General features: G+C 43.1%; 1 protein-coding gene across 1 annotated transcript in view; it reads left to right on the top strand.

Moving 5' to 3' along the window:
* The window catches only part of AAMP (angio associated migratory cell protein), a 98,210-nt gene that overhangs the window by 35,084 nt on the left and 39,938 nt on the right, over positions 1–23,188 (top strand). Inside the window, exons 3-8 of the mRNA XM_069227090.1 lie at positions 7,471–7,590; positions 12,216–12,355; positions 12,872–13,016; positions 16,327–16,410; positions 17,766–17,881; positions 20,703–20,806. Of these exons, the coding sequence (XP_069083191.1) occupies positions 7,471–7,590; positions 12,216–12,355; positions 12,872–13,016; positions 16,327–16,410; positions 17,766–17,881; positions 20,703–20,806 (709 nt within the window). The remainder of the gene's footprint in view (positions 1–7,470; positions 7,591–12,215; positions 12,356–12,871; positions 13,017–16,326; positions 16,411–17,765; positions 17,882–20,702; positions 20,807–23,188) is intronic.

The raw sequence follows: 23,188 nt of genomic DNA, 5'->3' as shown, positions 1-23,188 counted from the left end.
TGAATTTCTTGGTTTGTAACTATCCAGTAGCACGCTTAGTGTTCATTTTTATCATATTTGAGGAAGTATATTTTAATGTCAATACTGTGATGTGTCTGGTATCATAGATTCTGAAAGTCTGAAGAGGTCGAGTGTCTGTCTCGCCCAGAATACTGCTCTATGGAGGGACCTACATGGTGGGCATCCATGGCATTTGATTGATGAGAGGGAGTTTGCCCCATATTTGCTGTCAATCCGCAACTAAATCTACCTAAGGGATCGTTTAATTTATTTTTACAAAGGGGGACTCTAGATTTTAAGGCATAAATAACATTTACTTCAGATCGAAAAGACTGGTTTAAATCATGGCTTTCACATTTGACGAGTTCTGCGATTCTGAGGTCATCAATTCATTTCTGTGTGCCTTTGTTCCCTCATTTGCCAAAAGACTATCCAAAAACATGCCCTGTTATTGCCCACAAGGGGTTGCATGACATTACAAATGCATATGCCTTTGCCACGCATATGCTTTTACCACACACATTTTTACCACGCATACACGTTTACCACACATGCCTTTACAACAAAACTGTAAGTATACTTCAAGTAAGTAAAACCTATTTTTTTTTCCACCTCGCGTTGTTCGAACAAACAGGCGCCGCTGCCACGCAGAACGTTTGCATATAATGTGTGTGTGTGTGTGTGTGTGTGTGTGTATATATATATATATATATTTTTTTTTAATATAATATATGTTCGATGGCATGTGTAGCTGCAGATACACATGCTATGCATAATCCTGCCATCTAGTGTTGGGCTCTGAGTGTTACAAGTTGTTTTTCTTCAAAGAAGTCTTTTCGAGTCACGGGATCGAGTGACTCCTCCTCTTTTGCTCCGTTGCACATGGGCATCGACTCCATCTTCGATTGTTTTCTTTCCGCAATCGGGTTTGGACGTGTTTCTTTTCGCTCCGGTAGTTTGAGTCGGAAAAGTCCTAAAAACTCTCTAATTCATCGGTATTGTTTAGATCGCGTATCATCTCTCATCGACACTTCGGTACCGGCAGATCCAACTTATTTACTCGCACTTCGGGGCACCCGTGCCCTAACTCTGACCTGGTCGGGCCGACCGCGTGGAAGCCTCATGGACCGTACCCCATTTTGCTTTTATCCTCGGCGCCACGCCAATTTCCCATATACAGACTCAACATCTCATCTGTAACCTTTGTCTATCTCCAGACCATCGAGAGAATACTCGTGAGGCCTGCAGATCCTTCCGCTCGAAGAAGACTCTACGAGGCAGAAAAGCGTGAAGGTTGGAAATGGAGTTGAGAAGCACCGAACGTCTCTAGGTGGAGGAAGAGGAGACTACGCACACCGCAATCAATGTCCGAGGGTCTGATTTCGAGCAGGAGGCCGAGGAGGACAGACCGGTCACGGCAGGACAGCAGGTGAGTACGCCTGCCCCTGTCCAATCGAAGCCCAAACACAAGGCCTCGGGAACGCCACTGCCAGAAGGCCATGGCTCCACCCGCAAAAAGACTTCCGGTGGCCAAGCAACAACTTTGGCACAGAGAAAGGCCACGCCACCGAAGCCCTCGGACTCGATCCGAAGCACAGGCTCCGAAACAGGCAAACACCGACCCATCGAGTCGAAGCCTCGAAAATCCTTTTCGGAGCCGAGGCCAACATCCACTCCAGGCCTTTCGATCTTGAGAAAACCGGCTTCGGAGCCGAAAAGACCCATCTACACAGAGGAGCATGGACTTTCAAAACAACTTAAAGAAAGCCATACATTTGCGGAGGAACTCACACAAATGGAGGAAATTGATGAAAAGCAGGCCAGAATTAATATTCATAAAGACACTGGCAAGATTCTAACTACACCTCCTCTAAAAACTAAGAGGAAGCTAGCCTTTCAAGGACAAATGGACACTGATCAGCCACCAGCTAAAGTGCCAAGGCCTAAGCAAAAAACTCCACCTCCACAATTTTCACCTCATCAGTCTCCTTCCCATTCTCCTCACCTGACTGTCTCACCACCTACTACTCCTACACCTGCACAGTCTCCAAAACACTGCAGATTCACAACACGACAGTGTCGACCCATGGGGTCTCTATGATCCAGATCCCATTTCTGATAATAGCCTAGATTGCTATCCTTCCAAGCCATCATCACCAGAAGATGGCACTGCATACACTCAAGTTCTGGTAGGGCAGCATCCTACCACAACGAAGCCATGCACACCGAGCCTTTTGAGGATGATTTTCTCTTTAATACATTATCCTCCACTCACACTACTTACCAGTCCCTTCCCATGCTTCCAGGCATGTTGAAACATGCACATCAAATTTTTCAAGAGCCAGTCAAAGCCAGGATCATCACTCCCAGAGTGGAGAAAAAATATAAACCGCCTCCCTCTGACCTGGCATTCGTTACCCAACAACTACCTCCTGATTCTGTAGTTGTGAGTGCGGCCATGAAAAGGGCCAACTTCCAGTCATCTGGTGATACACCACCACCAGACAAGGAGAGCAGAAATTTTGATGCTGCTGGCAAGAGTAGCATCCCATCAGCTAATCAATGGAGAATAGCCAACTCCCAAGCACTACTGGCTAGGTATGATAGGGCCCACTGGGACGAAATGAAAGATATCATCCAACATCTCCCCAAAGATCAACAAAAGAGGGCACAGCAAATAGTTGAGGAAGGGCAGACTAATACTAACAACCAGATTAGGTCAGCTCTAGACTCAGCAGACACAGCAGGTAGGACAATCGATACTGCTGTTACAATTCAGTTGTCCGGGTTTAAACCAGAAATCCAGCAGCCTGTCCTTAATATGCCATTCAATAAGAAACAGCTTTTTGGCCCTGAAGTTGATACGGCCATTGAAAAAATTAAAAAAGACTTGATAACGCTAAAGCCATGGGTACTCTGTATACTACACCATACAGAGGTTCATTTTGAAAACCTCAATACAGGGGTGGTTTTAGAGCACAAACATCAGAGGCGTCCACCTCACAATCCAAACCATCTTACCAGCCTCCGTACCAACGAGGTAGGTTTAGAGGAACTTGTAAAGGCCATTCCCCAGAGGTAGGGGAAAATATCAGCCAACAAAACAAACCTCACACACTAAACAGTGACTCGCTCCACATCTTCCCCCATCACACTTCACCTGTGGGAGGAAGACTACAAACGTTCCACAAAAATTGGTTACCCATTACAATAGACAATTGGGTAGTATCCATTATCCGCAATGGTTACTGCATAGAATTGGCACAAATTCCTCCAGATATACCTCCAAAACCACACCATCTCTCCTCCCAACACTTCTCCATGTTGCAAGACGAAGTACAGTCACTAGTACTCAAACAAGTCGTAGAGCTTGTACCACAACATCAGATCGGAACAGGGGTTTACTCCCTGTACTTCCTTATCCCCCAGAAAGATGGAACGTTGAGACAAATACTAGATCTCAGAACTCTGAATCTTTACATCCTGTCAGAACACTTTCACATGGTAACACTACAGGATGTAGTCCCACTGCTACAACAAGATTTCATGGCAACATTAGAGCTCAAGGATGCGTATTTTCACATACCCATACATCCAGCGCACAGAAAATATCTCAGGTTTGTAATACAAGGAAAACGTTACCAGTTCAAAGTGTTACCCTTCGGGATAACAACAGCTCCCAGGGTATTTACAAAATGCCTTGCGGTAGTTGCAGCCTACCTAAGAAGGCAACACATCCATGTCTTTCCATATCTCGACAATTGGCTAATAAAATCCAACAGTCATACACAGTGTCAACACCATACACATTATGTAATACAAACCCTACACACTCTAGGGTTCTCTATAAACTACCAAAAATCCCACTTGCAACCCGTGCAAATTCAGCAGTATTTAGGAGCCACACTAAATACGCAAATAGCACTTGCAAGTCCAAGTCCACAAAGAATACAAACATCCCACAATGTATTGGCACAAATTCAGTCAAACCAACAGTACACAGTCAAGTTTGTCATGAAACTGTTGGGCATGATGGCATCCTGCATCGCCATTGTCCCAAATGCAAGATTAAACATGCAGCCCTTACAACAGTGGCTGCAAAACAATGGTCACAGGCACAGGGTCAACTTCAAGATCTAGTGTTGATAGACCGCCAAACACGCATCTCGCTTCAGTGGTGGAATTCCACACACTTAAACAAAGGGCGGCCATTTCAAGACCCTGTGCCTCAAACCACACTTACAACAAATGCATCAATGATTGTTGAGGTGTGCTCCCCATCCAATCACAACATTCAAAGACAATGGGACAACAAACAAAAACAACTTCACATAAATCACCTAGAATTGCTAGCCATATTCCTAGCACTCAAAGCCTTTCAACCTCTTCTCGTTCACAAACACATTCTGATCAAAACAGACAACATGACTACAATGTATTAACTAAACAAACAAGGAGGGACCCACTCATCACAACTGTCCCTTCTAGCACAAAAGATTTGGCATTGGGCAATACACAACAACATTCACCTTGTAGCACAATACATTCCAGGGATACACAACCAATTAGCAGATGTTCTCAGCCGAGATCATCAACAAACACACGAGTGGGAGATTCATCCTCAAGTGCTTCAGCTATACTTTCACCACTGGGGAACACCAGACCTAGATCTATTCGCCACCAGCGAAAACGCAAAATGCCAAAACTTCGCATCCAGGTTCCCACACCCTCTATCCAAGGGCAATGCTCTATGGATCAACTGGTCAGGGATATTTGCTTACGCTTTTCCCCCTCTCCCGCTCATTCCATTTCTAGTCAACAAACTACGTCAAAACAAACTCATACTTATAGCACCAACGTGGGCACGTCAACCATGGTACATGACACTGTTAGATCTGTCAGTAGTACCACACATCAAACTGCCCTACAGACCAGATCTGTTAACACAAAAAAGACAACTGATCAGGCATCCAGATCCAGCAATATTCAATGTAGCGATTTGACTCCTGAAGTCTTGGAGTTTGGATATCTACATCTTCCATCAGAATGTATGGAAGTAATTAAACAAGCTGGAAAACACTCTACCAGGCAGTGTTATGCAAACAAATGGAAAAGGTTTATGTTTTACTGTCAATCTAAACAGATTGCCCCTCTTTCAGCATCAATACAAGACATTGTGGGTTACTTGCTTCATCTGCAAAAATAAAATTTAGCCTTTTTGTCCATTAAAATACATCTCACTGCTATTTCAGCGTATTTGCAAAATATACAACAAACCTCGCTATTTAGAGTCCCTGTTATCAAAGCCTTCATGGAAGGACTAAAACATATCATACAACCAAGAACACCCCCAGTGCCTTCATGGAATCTAAATATTGTACTCGCACGACTCATAGGTCCACCATTTGAACCTATGCATTCATGTCAGATTCAATACCTAACATGGAAAGTAGCATTCCTAGTTGCAATTACTTCATTAAGGAGAGCTAGTGAAATACAAGCTTTCACTATTGAGCAACCCTTCATACAAGTACACAAACATAAAGTAGTACTTCGGACAAACCCAAAATTTCTACCAAAGGTAATATCACCGTTTCATATCAATCAAACAGTGGAACTTCCAGTCTTCTTCCCATAGACAGACTCTGTAGCAGAAAGAGCGCTGCATACATTGGACATTAAAAGAGCTATAATGTATTACATTGCTAGAACTAAATCATTTAGGAAAACCAAAGTTATTTGTGGCAATCCAAAAACCACATACTGGTAACCCTATCTCAAAACAAGGACTAGCTAGATGGATAGTAAAATTCATCCAAACATGTTACCTAAAAGCCAAAAGGCAGCTATTAGTAACACCAAAAGCACATTCCACCAGGAACAAAGGAGCAACAATGGCATTTTTAGGAAATATACCAATGACAGAAATCTGTAAAGCAGTCACTTGGTCAACACCCCATACATTTACCAAACATTACTGTGTAGATGTGTTTGCAACACAACAAGCCACAGTAGGACAGGCTGTACTAAGAACATTATTTCAAACAACTTCAACTCCTACAGGCTGACCACCGCTTATGGGAGAAAAACTGCTTTGTAGTCTATGCATAGCATGTGTATCTGCAGCTACACATGCCCTAGAACGGAAAATGTCACTTACCCAGTGTACATCTGTTCGTGGCATGTTCCACTGCAGAGTCACATGTGCCCTCCTGCCTCCCCGGGAGCCAGTAGCCGTGTAAGTTAAAACATTCATTTGTACATATGTATATATATCTCTATTCCATTTGCATGGACATCTCTTTTCTTTACACTGTATCACTCCTACCTTACCCTCCGCGGGAAAACAATCGAAGATGGAGTCAATGCCCATGCAAAATGGAGCCGAAGAGGAGGAGTCACTCGATCCCGTGACTCAAAAAGACTTCTTCAAGAACTTGTAACACTCCGAGCCAAACACTAGATGGCAGGATTATGCATAGCATGTGAATCTGCAGCGGAACATGCCACGAACAAATGTACACTGGGTAAGTGACATTTTCCATTTATATATATTTATTCCCTGATTGACTCCTAATCCCTAAACTTAAATATACTTACCTGATATATATTTACAATTTCATTGTAAAGGTATGCATGGTAAAGGCATTGCGAGGTAATGACTGTGTGGTAAAGGTTGTTTCTCCCCCCCCCCCCCCCCCCCCCCCCCCAACAAGGCAGAAACTGCTTATGTATTATCTACTCTTTATAGCATCTCAAATTTGTGTTCATCTTGCACTGACAGGTGGAATGCATATATGCATCTAAATCACCGAGGGTACTTTCCATTCCATTTTGCTCCCTTTACAATGGCATGCTTGGGCCAACCATACCTTATATCACCTTAAAAGGGCTGTACTGCTACTAGCATACACGCTGTGCCACCTGGTGTTGTGTATATTCACTCCCTGGTCTTGAATATCCAGTCACAGACTGACTTCTGTTTGAGGAGGTGCATCTGTAATGTGTGTGATTAATGTTATATGTGCATGTTGCCTTTCAGAGTGTGGAATTATTTAGCTTTGTTTGACTTGTGTAGCTGTGTTTACCAATTTGGGTACATTCGTGCCTGAACTGCACTGAACACATGCAAGCACAGACCTGTTTTGGATGCATTGTTGAGGTGAAGCTCGAGTACATGAGGCACAGCAAGATTGACAGATGATGTCTGGGCATGCCCATGCTACTTTTGCATTTTGATTCAGTCTCATATGGCACAGAAGCACTAATGAATCCACAGGGATTATCAGTAGTTCAGGTTAAAGTATTTTCATCCTTTGCATACATGCATTCTTTTTTCCTGTAAAATAAGGTGAAAACATCTGTGGGGTGGAGTGAATCTTGTAACTCTTGCACAGTTCTGGGAATGTAATGCTTTGTCCAAGGCTGATTTCTCTCATTGACCTGCCTTTTGCTCCTCTCCGTTGATAGCCTCTGTGTTCTGTGTGAGCCTGGACCCCCAGCAGAGTGCCTTGGCAGTAACAGGAGGTGAAGACGACAAGGCTTTTGTGTGGCGTGTAAGTGACGGGGAGCTGCTGTTCGAATGTTCAGGTAACTTATTTTCCAGAAGTCCTAGGGGTGGTATTGATGGTCTTAATGGAAGAGGGATTGTTAGTTGATGTCATAAGAATCATTAACTTCTGAGTTTTCATGACTTGCTGTGATATTCGTAAGTGAACCCGCAGGACACTTGTAGGAAGTTGGCCCTGTATGCACTATTTCAAAGTAAGGAATAGTATGCACAGAGTCCAAGGGTTCCCCTTAGAGGTAAGATAGTGGCAAAAAGAGATACTTCTAATGCTCTATTTTGTGGTAGTGTGGTCGAGCAGTAGGCTTATCAGAGGGTAGTGTTAAGCATTTGTTGTACACACACAGGCAATAAATGAGGAACACACACTCAGAGACAATTCCAGGCCAATAGGTTTTTGTATAGAAAAATATATTTTCTTAGTTTAAGAACCACGGGTTCAAGATTTACAAGTAATACTTTAAATGAAAGGTACTTCACTTAGGAACTTTAGGAACTTTGAATTAGCAAAATAGCATATACAGTTTTCACACAAATGACATATAGCTATTTTAAAACTGGACACAGTGCAATTTCAACAGTTCCTGGGGGAGGTAAGTGTTTGTTAGTTTTTGCAGGTAAGTAAACCACCTACGGGGTTCAAAGTTGGATCCAAGGTAGCCCACCGTTGGGGGTTCAGAGCAACCCCAAAGTTACCACACCAGCAGCTCAGGGCCGGTTAGGTGCAGAGGTCAAAGTCGTGTCCAAAACACATAGGCTTCAAACGAGAAGGGGGTGCCCCGGTTCCAGTCTGCCAGCAGGTAAGTACCTGCGTCTTCGGAGGGCGGACCAGGGGGGGGTTTTGTAGGGCACCGGGGGGGACACAAATCAGCACAGAAAGTACACCCTCAGCGGCACGGGGGCAGCCGGGTGCAGTGTGTAAACAGGCGTTGGGTTTGTAATAGAATTCAATGGGAGACCAAGGGGTCTCTTCAGCGATGCAGGCAAGGGGGGGCTCTTCGGGGTAGCCACCACCTGGGCAAGGGAGAGGGCCACCTGGGGGTCGCTCCTGCACTGGAGGTCGGATCCATCAGGTCCTGGGGGCTGCGGGTGCAGTGTCTTTACCAGGCGTCTGGTCTTTGAAGCAGGAAGCCGCTGTAAGGGGGAGCCTCGGGATTCCCTCTGCAGGCGTCGCTGTGGGGGCTCAGGGGGGGTCAACTCGGGCTACTCACGGTCTTGTAGTCGCCGGGGAGTCCTCCCTGTGGTGTTTGGTCTCCACAAGTCGAGCAGGGGGCGTCGGGTGCAGAGTGCAAAGTCTCACGCTTCCGGCGGGAAACGTGTGTTGTTTCAAAGTTGCTTCTTAGTTGCAAAGTTGCAGTCTTTGTGGAACAGAGCCGCTGTCCTCTGGAGTTCTTGGTCCTTCTAGATGCAGGGCAGTCCTCTGAGGCTTCAGAGGTTGCTGGTCCCTGTGGAACGCGTCACTGGAGCAGTGTGTTTAGAAGTGTGGAGACAGGCCGGTAGAGCTGGGGCCAAAGCAGTTGGTGTCTCCGTCTTCTCTGCAGGTTTTTCAGTTCAGCAGTCCTCTTCTTCTTAGGTTGCAGGAATCTGAGTTCCTAGGTTCTGGGGAGCCCTTAAATACTAAATTTAAGGGCGTGTTTAGGTCTGGGGGGTTAGTAGCCAATGGCTACTAGCCCTGAGAGTGCGTACACCCTCTTTGTGCCTCCTCCCTGAGGGGAGGGGGGCACATCCCTAATCCTATTGGGGGAATCCTCCATCTGCAAGATGGAGGATTTCTAAATGTTAGAGTCACCTCAGCTCAGGACACCTTTGGGGCTGTTCTGTCTGGCCAGTGACTCCTCCTTGGTTTTTCTCATTATCTCTTCCGGCCTTGCCGCCAAAAGTGGGGCCGTGGCCGGAGGGGGCGGCCAACTCCACTAGCTGGAGTGCCCTGGGGTGTTGTAACAAAGGGGGGTGAGCCTTTGAGGCTCACCGCCAGGTGTTACAGTTCCTGCAGGGGGAGGTTTGAAGCACCTCCACCCAGTACAGGCTTTGTTACTAGCCACAGAGTAACAAAGGCACTCTCCCCATGTGGCCAGCAACATGTCTGGAGTGTGGCAGGCTGCTAAAACCAGTCAGCCTACACGGTTAGTCGGTTAAGGTTTCAGGGGGCACCTTTAAGGTGCCCTCTGGGGTGTATGTTACAATAAAATGTACACTGGCATCAGTGTGCATTTATTGTGCTGAGAAGTTTGATACCAAATTTCACAGTTTTCAGTGTAGCCGTTATGGTGCTGTGGAGTTTGTGCATGACAGACTCCCAGACCATATACTCTTATGGCTACCCTGCACTTACAATGTCTAAGGTTTTGCTTAGACACTGTAGGGGCATAGTGCTCATGCACTTATGCCCTCACCTGTGGTATAGTGCACCCTGCCTTAGGGTTGTAAGGCCTGCTAGAGGGGTGACTTATCTATACTGCATAGGCAGTGTGAGGTTGGCATGGCACCCTGAGGGGAGTGCCATGTCGACATAGTCTTTTTGTCCCCACTAGCACACAGAAGCTGGCAAGCAGTGTGTCTGTGCTGAGTGAGGGGTCCCCAGGGTGGCATAAGATATGCTGCAGCCCTTAGAGACCTTCCCTGGCATCATGGCCCTTGGTACCAGGGGTACCAGTTACAAGGGACTTAGCTGGATGCCAGGGTGTGCCAAGTACAGGTTAGGAAAAGAACACTGGTGCTGGGGCCTGGTTAGCAGGCATCAGCACACTTTCAAATCAAAACTTAGCATCAGCAAAGGCAAAAAGTCAGGGGTAACCATGCCAAGGAGGCATTTCCTTACAACACTGCCTACCGAATTCCTTCTAGATGCTCGCCTCGTTAAAAAAGAGATGTGGTTAGAAAATGCATTTTGTTTCTTTTTTTTTTTTTTTTAATACTTTGTTGTGGAGGTTAACTAGAAGGCTGTATAGTAGACTTCGGGCAAGAAAGTGGTACTTAACTTTAACCTTGAATTTTCATCTCAGAACTTAAGGTTCGATTTAGTGGGCAAAACAGGGGTGCGTCTAGTAACATAGGGCTTCGTTTTGCAAAGAAAATACTTAAGTGGTCTTCTTTGGATGCATTTGTGGTGAGGCAGAGGATGTTGATGTTGGAGGCAGTGTCGAATCTGTAGAGTGGAGTTGATCAAAGCCAATTGAGTTTTCCCAATGATATTCTGAGGGCAGCTTTCGGGATTACTCAGAGACACCCTTATTATCTCTCTTTGCTGTAGGAAGGGCAACCCAGTAAACTTTTGATATGTGAGGAGTAGAGCACAGTACACACATTTGTTTGGATTTTTTTTTTGTTACATGAATAATACAGGTTTTTGAAAACTAATAAAATTGTTCATTTAAAGTATGTGATACACAATCTGAGTATTTTTTCAGACCATGGAACACAGATGCATGTCAAAGGTTTTTACCACTTATACCTGGTGCTTCGTGTATTTGAACATATTGTGTTTCTCGAGATTTTAGAAGTGATAAGTGGAGTGTCAGAGGCATCAAATAAATAATTTAATAAACCATATCAGGTAGATGCCAGTAAAAAGAAGAATCTAGTAACAAGTGTAAAGGCAGGGTAATTTCCCAAAAATAAATGATGCCCGCTAACATTTTTTCGTACGCCTATGACTGAAAATAGTTACCTCCTTGGCGCAGACTTGCTTTCGATAGATAGGATGCCCCCACTATCCCACTCAACTTTGTGTTGCAGAACATTTGGTAAATGGCAATCCATAGACCTGTCTTTAAACGTGTGTGGTCAATGTTAAATGTTAGTTTTCAGTTCAGTAATTTGAATTTTGTTCACCTCCATCAGTGGTATGCCTGGGCCATTCATCATATTCGGAGTCCAATTTTGAATTATAACAGGCAAAAGGAGGCTTGAATAAGAATCAGTTCACCCTTTTCTTCCTTCCATTGGTCTAGCAGAAATTTGTAGGATTATGAGTAGCATAGTAAATAAGATATGTTCCACTTAACGATAGCAGTTCTGCTAAAGATAAAAAAAAAAAACTGACCTCCTTTGGGTTTCTGTGATATCACCCTTAGAAGACTGCGCAGCAGGATGACACAATGTTAGGGATGCTTGTGTCGTAAATAACACCACAGTTGGCTGTGGGTGCTTCTCTCTGCTTGCTTCTAGATGTTCAGCTTCTACTACACGAGGTGTACCCACTTGTTGGAAGGTGAATGATTTTTAGGAGGGCAAAAGGTGTGCTCACAGAAAGAAAATTTGTCACTTACCTGAAATGCCCATCTGAAAAGTTGGTGGAGTTATTGCAATTCCATCATTATTGTTAGTGTTAGGTTCACAGTTCGTTTAGCCTTGCCAGTTGCTAGTACATGAACTCATGGATTCACAGATATGTATATCATAGGTGGCAATCAACATGGTGACGCACATAGTAGTGGGGAGGGGAAAATCTGGACAAAGTAGAAGTGGAGAGGGTGTTACCTTGTTTTAGTGCAAAGGGCACATGTACTGATGTCTATGATGTGGGTTATATTTTCTCTGCCTGCTTTTAAAATGTTATTGTTCATAGCAGTAAGGATTATGTGTAGCACATTTCCTGTCATCTTCTAATGTGCTGGTTTCTTTTTTGCCTATCGTTTTCTGGCTCCAGGTCACAAAGACTCGGTGACCTGTGCGGCCTTCAGCCATGATTCTACCTTGGTCGCTACTGGGGACATGAGTGGCCTCCTCAAGGTGTGGAGCGTGGAAACAAAGCAGGAAGTGTGGTCATTTGAAGTCGGGGACTTAGAGGTAAGAATTTGCTTCAAGATACGCTTGAGTCTCATTAACCTAGCAAATGCAAGAGCATATGTTCTTTATTTCTTTGTTGCTTTTATGATGCTCTAAGAACAATTCTCATTCTGTTACTGTTACTTGAATTTATGCTCAGTACTATTAATGTCTGTTGCATGTACGTTCTGATATTTTGTATGAAGAGCACCTGCGAGTCCACAGTATAAAGCCCAATAAATAATTCTGGCTACCTACTGCACCTGGTCTGATGTGTTTTTGAATGGTTGCCACTGATGTGGATGTGTGGCTATTATTTTTTTTTCTTTTGCCGGGTGGTATGTTGTGGAATGTTTTTCTCTGTCACCTTTTGGGGGATTTGGCCCTGTTCTGCTTAAGGACTGTTTTCTCACTTATTCCAGTTGTGTACCTGTGCGTGAGACTTATTAAGCCTTTGTGGAGATGTCTTCTGGTTATTGAGTTTCACTGCTGTGTGAGTCCAGTTTCCTCTTCTAAGTCTTCAGTCTGTGTTCTCAGTGGATGGAGTGGCACCCCTGTGCACATGTCTTGCTGGCTGGCACCGCTGATGGCAGTTCCTGGATGTGGAAGATTCCCAGTGGAGAATGCAAAACCCTGCAAGGACCCAACTGCCCAGCAACTTGTGGCCAAATCCTTCCAGATGGTAAGAAACAGTAAACAGTATACAATTAACAGTTTTTTTTACACTGTCAGGTAAGCAGGCTTAATGTACCTTCCTTAGACACCTGTCTGATGCCGTTGTTGGTTCAAAATTCCAGAGAGAATGCAGTGTGCCATTTAGCTAGAAAATAGTTAGTCTATTTTCATGCTAGTCGATGACTCTTATTCAGCTTACTAGTTGTCCCTCACCACCATTAAATAAACTTAAGACATAGCATGCCTATTCCAGATAGATGACTTTTTGTTGAATATCTACCATCTTCAAACCCATTGCAGTTTAATTCCCAGCTTATACAAGTCACCTGTATCACATCGTCTAGCTTTTATGCACTGCTCGTTAACTTAAACATAGTACAATATGTCAATTTTGGTGTCTTGGGCAACCAATAGTTTGACAATAAGGCATTTTGATTAAGTTATGCCAACAGTTCTACACTACATCCAGGCCTCTTCTGGCCTGTTTATAAACTGTTGGCCAGGGGATGCATACCAGGCACCTGAAACACACGCTAAGCAAAATAGAGGTAGTTATCCCTTTGCCTGACTTTTGGACTAGTACCGCTTATGGCTTACATCCATTGGAGTTGAATAGTAATTGAAAACCTCAGAACTAGCCTGAAATACAAACTTTGAATATGCACACAGGCATCTACCTCAGCCAGAAGTGGATTTTGCTCTTAAGGAATTTGAAAAGTATCTGTCCCTATTTGTTCTTACAGTTTAGTCTGTCACCTTCAGACTACAGAACACCATTGCCCAACTAAAATTCTTTCTTCCAAAAGTCATTTGAAAGAAACACATGCCAAAGTAAAGTCAGTGGCATCCAGGACAGATGGAACCAGAGAATGTTTAGAGATTCAGCTACTATCCATTCAGGGTGATCAGTGGTAAGGCACAAATTAAGAGGGGACTTCTAGAACTATCCAGCAGCAGCTACTGTAGTAGAGGTAAGCACCATGGATTGAAAAGTGTTGACTTCTGCTGAGGGACTAAACACACAGCAATAAGAGCAAGGTAAATGGGTTTTTGGGAAATCTTTCAGTTTAAAAAGATGGTTAGGAATGGTACTAAGCATTATATACTAAATGTGAGAAAGCCACCCTTTTAGCATGTTCACCCCAATGTTTTCTGTTACTGGTGGTAACTGACCCTCACTGTGTCCTGGACTCTGTTAATCAAGGCCAGTGCTCTTAATAAAAGGTATATGGTAAAAGTGTCACAATTACAATTGACAATGACAGACCTGATTCAAGGGGATATAAGCTACCTTTAAGTCCCTAATATGTAATAGGGAAGTGTAAAGGCCCAGTAGATTTCCTGCACTTATGGTGCACTGCTGAGTGCCTGCTGTAATTTTTAAAGGCAGCCCTTCTTTGCAGACTGTCTTCAAAACTAAAAATGCGTGCACGTTCGACTTTGGTATTTAAAGTACTTCCCAAGTGTTAAACTACCTTATTTGTACATACAAGACACCCCCAAGGTCTCCCCTAGATGCTCCATGGGTGGGGGTGCCATGTATTTATAAGCAGGGACATTATAAACAAGTTTTATATGCCCTGGTGAGGGTAAAACTGTGCTTTTCATTTTTCCCACTGTAGATGCTTAGCTCCATAGGCTAAAATGGGAATATTTCCCATAAGTCTAAAAATGGCCCGGGGAGCTAAATATGTTGGGTAAAGATTCAAATGAACAGTGATGAGAAATCCAACAGTCTGTCATTATTGAATTTATCGTAACTGGCACAGAAAATAAAATAGAGACCTTTATTTTCTGCAAGCTAAATTCCAGCCTGCTAGTAGTCTCTCCTGATTGGTCAACCCTAACAGGATTAGCCAGGCTGCTTTGATGAGGTGATAAGTGGCAGTAAGACCAGGCCAGGAGGGGGGCTGGTGAAATCAAGATGAGGCTTCTAAGCAAACTCAGTCAGAAAGGTATGCAGCCAGGCCTGCCCCCTCTACCCCATAGATAGATAGTAGGCTAAGGAAGAAATTTGCAGACGTGCAGAGTGGGAGGTAATGGAAATGAGCTACATCAGTGGGTTGGCTTATCCAGGTCTTGGAATGTTAAAGTGCAGTGCATTATTGGACTAGAAGATTCCACACTTTGGAAGAAGTTGTCATGCTTCTGGGTGCTCACTGGACAGGATACCCACTGACTGTCCCCCAGGATTATTGAATAAAAGTGGCTGATCTGCATTGGAATTCAGATCTGATGCCTGAAACCACAAGAGGAAGGACCTCCCTGCTGAAACCCCGGTTTGCAACCCAGAGGCCTGCACACTTAAGGACTGCCTGTTGCACACTGGAACCGCAGCCCAAAGGATTTTGCCTTGCTTCACAATGGACGTGGAAGTGGACTTCCTGAAGCAACAGGTTAAAAGAGCTTCCCTGCACCAACTTCCAAAAAAGACCCCAGCCTGGAGTGCGTCCAGTGGACTTGCAAGGATTTGACCAGGTGCATTCTGGGAATTGTAGTCCCAACTTCCCAAGGAGCAACTCAGAGATTCTGGAACCTTGGATTGGGATTGTGGACCACTTTCCAGCATCAAGAAACACTTCTGGAAGTAAGGGTAAAGTGTTACATTGCAGGCAGCTGGAACTCTTCACTGTGTCCCGGTCCAGTGGAACCTTCCCTCTAAGCACTATCGACTTCTAAGCGCTAGTTACTTTTAAACTTTAAAAATTCATATCTCTGGTTCCCTATATTGGATTTTTTGTAATTTTAAAGATAAAAATATGAACTATTTTTATAACTCAGTGTGGGATTTTTATTGTGTGCTGTATCTTACTGTATTGGTGTATTTAAATGCCTTACATACCTGAACCTGAGTTAAGCCTGACTGCTCGTTGCCAAGCACCGGTGGTTGAGCCAGGGGCTACTTTGTGGGACCTTGACTGGGCACAACCTGTGTTGAGGTTGTATTGCTAGTGGTAGGTGTATACTTAGACCTCTACCAATACCCAGCCTCTAACAGTAGAACAATTATGAGCTACGGTTCATAAATGTAAGTGAAACGCCAACTTACCTTTTTAGCCCAGCAGATATGTAATCCTTTTGAGTGCTTAGTCCGGTTGCAAGAGGTGCAGACGCTTAAAGCAGTAAGTGAAGGCAGGTTTGACACTTCTAGGACTTGCATTAGTGTGATTTACGTACTCACATTGCGAGTTCATCTGTGTTGTTTGCAGACTGAAGCCCTCCTCTGATGCGGAAGTGCAAGGGCATCTGTGCTTTCCACTCAGTAATGTTTTGAACCTCTAAACCGGTTTGTGATTCTGACTTTTGTGTCTGTACAGGGAAGAAAGCTGTGGTGGGGTACGAGGACGGGACGGTCCGGATCTGGGATCTGAAACAGGCCAGCTCTGACCATGTCTTGAAAGGTATGCATCTGTGTGCTTGCTAGCCGGATAGGGTGTGTGCATCTGTCATTAAATATGTGTACATTGTCTCAGTGGGATTGTCCCAGGGTCCGGCCTTTTATAAGAAATGTGATTGAGCGCTTTATACAAGGTCTGCAGCTGGACTATCACAGTTTAAAACATTTAGCTTTTTCTCAGATTGAACTACTTTCTATGACAGAACCCGTTAACGTAGAATGCATAGAGTACTCTTGAAGGATATTTCATTTATTAAATATGAACATGTAACAAAGGGGTGAATGTGGACATATATATATTTTAATGCTACATTAAAATGACATAACTAGAAATTTTTAATCTCATTATTTTGGCTGGTAATGATTGGAGTGGATTGTGAAGCTGGGTGTACAGTACAATTTTCATCTAGTTGTATTCAATAAGTCTGCCACTTAACTGCATCCCCCAGAGTAGAGCATAGGCAAGGTTGATTGGAATCATGAAGGATGAAGAAGTCTTGTCTAAAGGGATAATACTAAAAGGCTTTTGATGTCAAGATGAAATGCAAAGATGCTTTGATTTCAGCCTATGTTGAGCTGTTACCAGTGTTTTGCTTTTCTTGGTGTCACAAGGTCATTTAAACAGTAACTGCGCTCTTAATCTTTTGACTTCCATGGACCCCTACTTAATCATTACCAGAGCTAGGGGACCCGACTGAATCATTATTGGAATCCGGGTACCCCCACTGAGTCATTATTGGTAGGCGGGGACCCCAGCTAAGCATTTTCAATGATTTGAACCGCAGAACAGTACACAAAATATACAGCATTCATCAAACATACAGAAATTATTAAATATTTTATTTAATTCACAAATACAAAAAATCATTTGGACTGCTCCCACAAATCAATCTGAGGATACTAATTTAATTTGTATCCTCTAATTTCAAATTCTTCAGATTTATAACACGTTTTACATGTGTTAATTTTACATTTTGCTTCATTATTTACATACACTTTTCTAATATGTTAATATTATTTAATTTTCTAAGCAGTCACTGAACCCCCTGAGAAGACTTTGCGGACCCAAGGGGTCCTCGGACCTCAGTTTAAGAACCAATTGTCTAGATTGTACCAAATTATTTCTGTAGCTTGGATGCCAAATAAGCATAGAACAGCGGTCTGATGGGAGCTGATAATGTATGTTTTTTACTTGCACCTGTGAATTGCCTGCAGGTGACTTGCATTATATCACTATTGCTTGCCAGTAAGCATCTGGCACGTTAACCACATGATTGCCTTGTATCCTTTAATGATACTGGTACTGATGCTTAGCACTTATTCCACTGAATCGCAAGTGTTCTCTCCATGCTAAAACAGGTCAGGACAGCCACCAGGGGCCACTAACTTGTGTGGCCAGTAACAAAGATGGAAGCATGGTTCTTACCGGGTCTGTGGACTGCAGCACTAAACTGGTGAACACTGCGAATGGAAAAGTGAGTGTCACATCGTGTATTCATTTTTCATCCATAGAATATAGACTCTGCAAGGATGTCTGACTAAGCGTCCGTTGTTTTTGAGGGTGGTTGTGAAGTTTTTCTGTAAGTGGCCTCAGACCCAGCAAGTGAGGAGGCATCAAAGATATCCTTAGGTTCCGATTGTGTCAGTCATGAAGCACCAGAAAACCTTTTTTGGAAAATCATGTGCATTTAGTAAAGGTCTTATGAAGCCTGTTTTTCAAAAGCCAGCTTTTTTTTTTTTTTTTTTTTTTTTTAGAGCTTTTTAAGTTCACTGCATGGAATGTCTCCCTTCCATCTGCTTCTTCTTTGGGTTCTGGTGCCCACATCTTACAGTTTAAGGTCCCTTTCTCCAGTACTTTACTCAGTCTCTCTCCATCAAGCAGAATTTATTCAGCTCACTGGTATTCTGATCCTACCAAACCCTTTTTGTATGAATTATCCTCAAATTATTTTTATCCAAATGATATTGAGGCCGAGCGTAATGAAGGTTGTATGTCTTTACTCGAATTTTCAATTTGCAAATTTTCACACGAGTGTGGGATCCCAGTTGCACAAGTATAGCAGACTTTAGAGAAGGATGGAATCCAAAAAGGTCCAGGAGCTGCGAATGAGATCTTCCTGAAGTGATACAACTGTGCGACTGGAAAGCAGCTGCAGACTCGAAAGCTTTCAGGGCTAACCTGTGGTTAGGATGCATCTGTGCCAGTTGCCGTTGGCTGTTACAATTGTACTGTGCAGAGTGTGCGCTAAATGTCCAGGCTTTGAAACTCTCATTGGGCACATTAAACTGTACCAGTTTGCAGGTGTTCCTGCACCAGCACAGTGTTCTTAAATGTCACTCCGACTGAGTCTCATTTGGCAGGTGTACCAGCTGTCAGTGGGCAGGCTCAACTGAGTGAGTTAACTCGTACAACTGTAAGTTTACAAGTTGTAAGACATAACTAAACTTGAAGTCCTTGATTTATTAGACTGCTGAGCTTTCTCCAGCAGACGCAACTGTGTGTAGCCGCTCTTGAGCCTGTCACGCGCTCACATTCACATCTAGTTCTCCTTACATGATGCTGCTGTAAACCGTAATGTCGGCCGAGGATACTAGATGTTCATCTAAAAAAGAGATGATGGAGAGAGAATAGAACATGGTGTTGGGCATATTTGGATGTGAATCATGAGATTACATTGCTTCATGGTTAAAATGTGATGTTACAGCATATTGTTCATATATTTTCTAGTAAAGGTAGTGAGTTGTGGGTGGCATCTGTTTTCTACCAGAGGTCCTTTAGAGTTCTAGGTAAGTGCAAGCTGGGGCTGGATCAGGGCCAGCCTCTGCCATCGCACCTGTACAAAGCTTCTAAACATGTCGGCTTACAGTAACACGTCCCATGTTTTACTCTGTATTGAGCAATAGTTTGCATACTATGATGCCTAGGTTTCAATTCAGCTTTAAGATATGTTGAAGCAAATATCCACTATCTGTGTATTCCTTCGTTTGTATGCTGTTAACATTTGCTCTTGAGTGTAGTTATGTGGGGCCTTTTTGTAGGCCCTGAGGTAGTCTGTGATCACTGCAATTCCATGTGAGTAAGTTGGTAACCACCAATGTCCTAGGACCATTGATATAGTTGTACTGCTTTTTTGTTGCCAGGTAGTTTCAAAATGGTAAACTGGCCACGCACTACAGGCTCACACACGCCCTAGAATACAGTTCAAGACCACGTGCTAGATGTCGGTATCCATCCAGACCTGTATGTCCCTATTTCAAAGAGTACCAGTGAAAAAGCACAAAATAAAAGACCCTAACGCCAATATGAACGCCCAAACTAATGTCTTAGCTCTCAAGAACTATAGGCTGTAATGCAAACTTTGGGGGGTGACAATGAGTCTTCTGTCATTTTCAGAAACCTTGTATCATTATTAATGGTTAATATGTTACTACGGCAATGTGCCAGGCTGACCAGTATAAATTATTTATGGATGATCTGATATGCATATCTATTGTCTTAGCCCCTCAATGTCTGTTGGGGGTGGGTGGGTTTGAGGATCGTGCTTTAGGTGTAAGGCCGGGTGTCTGAGAATCTGCCAACAGTTTGATGAAACTCAAACGTTCCCACTCAGTTGTCTAGATTCCAGACCCACAAAATGATGGGATAAATTGTCCACAAAGGCACAGGACCCTGGTCTGGGGGAGGGCATAGTAGTTACTGGCACAGCTGGGAACCGCATTTTAGCCACCTGTTTCTTTCAAACAGCTGGGGATGGTCTAAGGTCTAGTGGTGGGTGAATTTATTTAATTTTCTTTTCTGTGGGATGCTAAAACAAATCACTGAGTGAATCAGCCATTTCTTGGATTTGCCTCCATACATGCACACAGACCTAAATCAGTGATAACTCCAGTGGGCTATTTCTTTTATAACCTTTTATTGAATGTATGCTTGTCATAGCAATAAGTACATAAAATGAAACCGATAACTGGTCACATTCTACTGTGGGTAATTGTACACTTCTTGTGTACTCCAATCCTGCTGATACAAGCACTCTTCCTATGCAGAACTAAAAGAGTATGAAATAGTCCCCACTGGTCTCAGTATATAAGCCCACCGGACAGACAGGAAAACAGGGCAGACTGGAAAGCACACCAGAGAAGACTGGGAGTCAAAAAAAGCCATCCATGAGGGAGATTTTAGGTCTAGGTGGGCAGGCTAGATTATGATTCACATGTTGAATTTGTGATGGAAGGAATCAACTTGCTGAGTGTTGCTCTCTTTCTTAATTTTCATTTGTTTTCTTTCTATCACTCCAGGTTGTTGGGATATTTAAAACTGAAAGCAACGTGTCCAAGGCATCCACAAGGGAAGCAGGTGAAACAGATTCGAACTCTGTGGAATCTCTGGGATTCTGCAGCGTGTAAGTAAGGATTCTTTGGGAGGGGGTAATGAGACGTTAGAGGACAAGCAGTCTATCAGTTGAGATGCTGACCTTGTAATGTGGAGATGTGGATCCTGTCTTTGACATTTTAGTAAATATGATCTGTTACGACAGAAAGCATGGTCAGTGAAGACAATGTGTTTATTGAACTTTAGGATATTTGAGGGCCATGCAGTTAAGAAGGTAGGTCATCCTAACAGGAGGTAGTGTCTGCAGAGTGCAATATAGCAGTAAGTATGTTGCTTGGGAAATCTCCTGTACCATGGTCAGCTTGCCAGCATAACAGAACTATATTGATTAAGGTATTCCTGTTGAACTTTAAAGCAAAAGATGGTAGAACTGCCAAAATTTGCTGAACTTGTGATTTTAGTTTTTGCAGCATTGCAGTATGGTTGCATTCTAGTCAGTAATGGCTTCACTACCATAAGTGCAGAAATTGTAAGGAAGTAGAATGCAGATGATGACTTGATGGTACCACAGAACACGCCTAGTCCCCCTTTCTTGCCCTTATCATGACAACCATTCGTGCCAGATCCTTAAGATAATAGATACCATGTAGGTGAACTGGAGAGTGAAAAGGGGATGGGCACAGCAAGAGCTGCATGGTTTCTGATTATTCTCACTCATAGGAGGCCCGTATTTTGGTTTCTGCATCTGTTTTGAGATCATAGAAACACTGGTAAGCAATTGTTTCATGCTGTGTATCGGGGACCACAGTGAAATACTTCGAGGAACTCGTATGCCATTCTAGGTTTTAGTCTAGCAACCAAGAACATGGATATGATTCAGTCCAAATAAAATGGAATTATAAGTTCTTAGACAGCCTGCTGGAATTTCTCGGTGTGGCTGACGTATACAGGCTGCACAGTATTCTGGTTTGCAGCGAGATGGGGAATCTGATCATTTTATTCAAGCCTCTGTCCATTAGGGGCACCACTTTGGCACCCCCGTATAAGATTACCATTTTGGTCTCAGCTCGCCCCTTTATATGACAAAGAAATTGTGCTAAGGGGAGGTCACGTCCTTAGTGCAGTGTGAATGAAGGATTGCAAGTTGGGACATAGTGAAGTAATGGGAAAATTAGTCTCAACTTTAACTTCATAAAATTTCAGAAGAAATGGGTCATCAACTCAGCAATCAAGATATCACGAAAATTTTGTATTTTCACTAAACTAAGAAAAGGGTTTTAGTTGAACTGAGCTCTGTTTATGGCAGGTATGGTGTAATTATGTCCAGCAGTTCTTGTTTAGCAGAGAATAAAACCTCAGTTTGAATCTCAAAAACTCTCAAAGCTTGAATCTCCATCCAACATGCTGTCCGCCATCCTCTGTTATGTTCCATTAATTTCTTATTCCTGCCAAATAACATGTCATCCAGTAACACATTCTCCCTGTTTTATAAAGCCATGGAAGGTATTCATCTTGTTGGTTTATCTCTATTCAGTTGTCTTCACACCTTCCTTCTTTACTGACTTCAGATATGTTTCCTCTGACTTAGATCATTCCTCTAAATCTCTCACCCAGTCCTTTTGTTGATGGCTGTCTAGGTCCATCCAATGTAGATATACATCTGTAGTAACAATGTAATATGGTCCCATACTGTCTTTTAAGGGGTTCTGGCCACTAAGTGGAATGGTTTGCAAATATCATAAGACCACTAGAGCAGACAATATTTAATCATCTTACACATGTACCCCTTTTTTGTTGCATGTTTATTTTGGTGCATTTAGCATAAAAATGGTGCGTTTTTTTAAAAACTGTTATGGTTTTTTGAAAACATTAGGTGAAATAAGGAACTATGCAGTTTGATTGTACAAAGGAAAACATTGAGCAGGTAGGGTTTTGGAAAAGAAAACTTGGTTTACAAAAAACATTTTGTAATACTTATATTTCTGATGATGCCGCTTGCATGTTTTCAGCTAACAATGCTCCAGGACTGTAGTAACAATGTGTAGACTACTAAAAGGGCAACAGTTTTGGGGCTGCCATTGTCTGAATGTACTGTCATACTTCGAAATGTATTAGTTGGAGGGAGGAAATCAGACTGAGAAGTAGGTTTTACACTGGATGAAATCCTTATTTTGCAGGTATGATCTTATTCTTGGGAATTAACATTCATAGCCACTTGAAATATGGGTTTCAAACCAAATGGGTTTTTGAGTAGTATAACGATTTATTTAGTAGGCCACCTATGAAGATCCTGCTGGTACAACATTGACGTGTTGCTAGAGCCAATAGCGAGTGATAAAGAACTGAATTGAAATTACAGATTTCTACACTTCCTTATTGCTCTGTTCTGTTACTGATTAGCAGCATGGGTTGCTAAAAAGAATAAAGCTCTGAGACTCATGCAGCCAATTCC

This window comes from Pleurodeles waltl, chromosome 3_2 (assembly GCF_031143425.1).
Source record: "Pleurodeles waltl isolate 20211129_DDA chromosome 3_2, aPleWal1.hap1.20221129, whole genome shotgun sequence".
NCBI classification, from domain to species: domain Eukaryota; kingdom Metazoa; phylum Chordata; class Amphibia; order Caudata; family Salamandridae; genus Pleurodeles; species Pleurodeles waltl.
The sequence above is the reverse complement of the archived record's forward strand: the minus strand, read 5'-3'. Positions and strand labels throughout refer to the sequence as shown.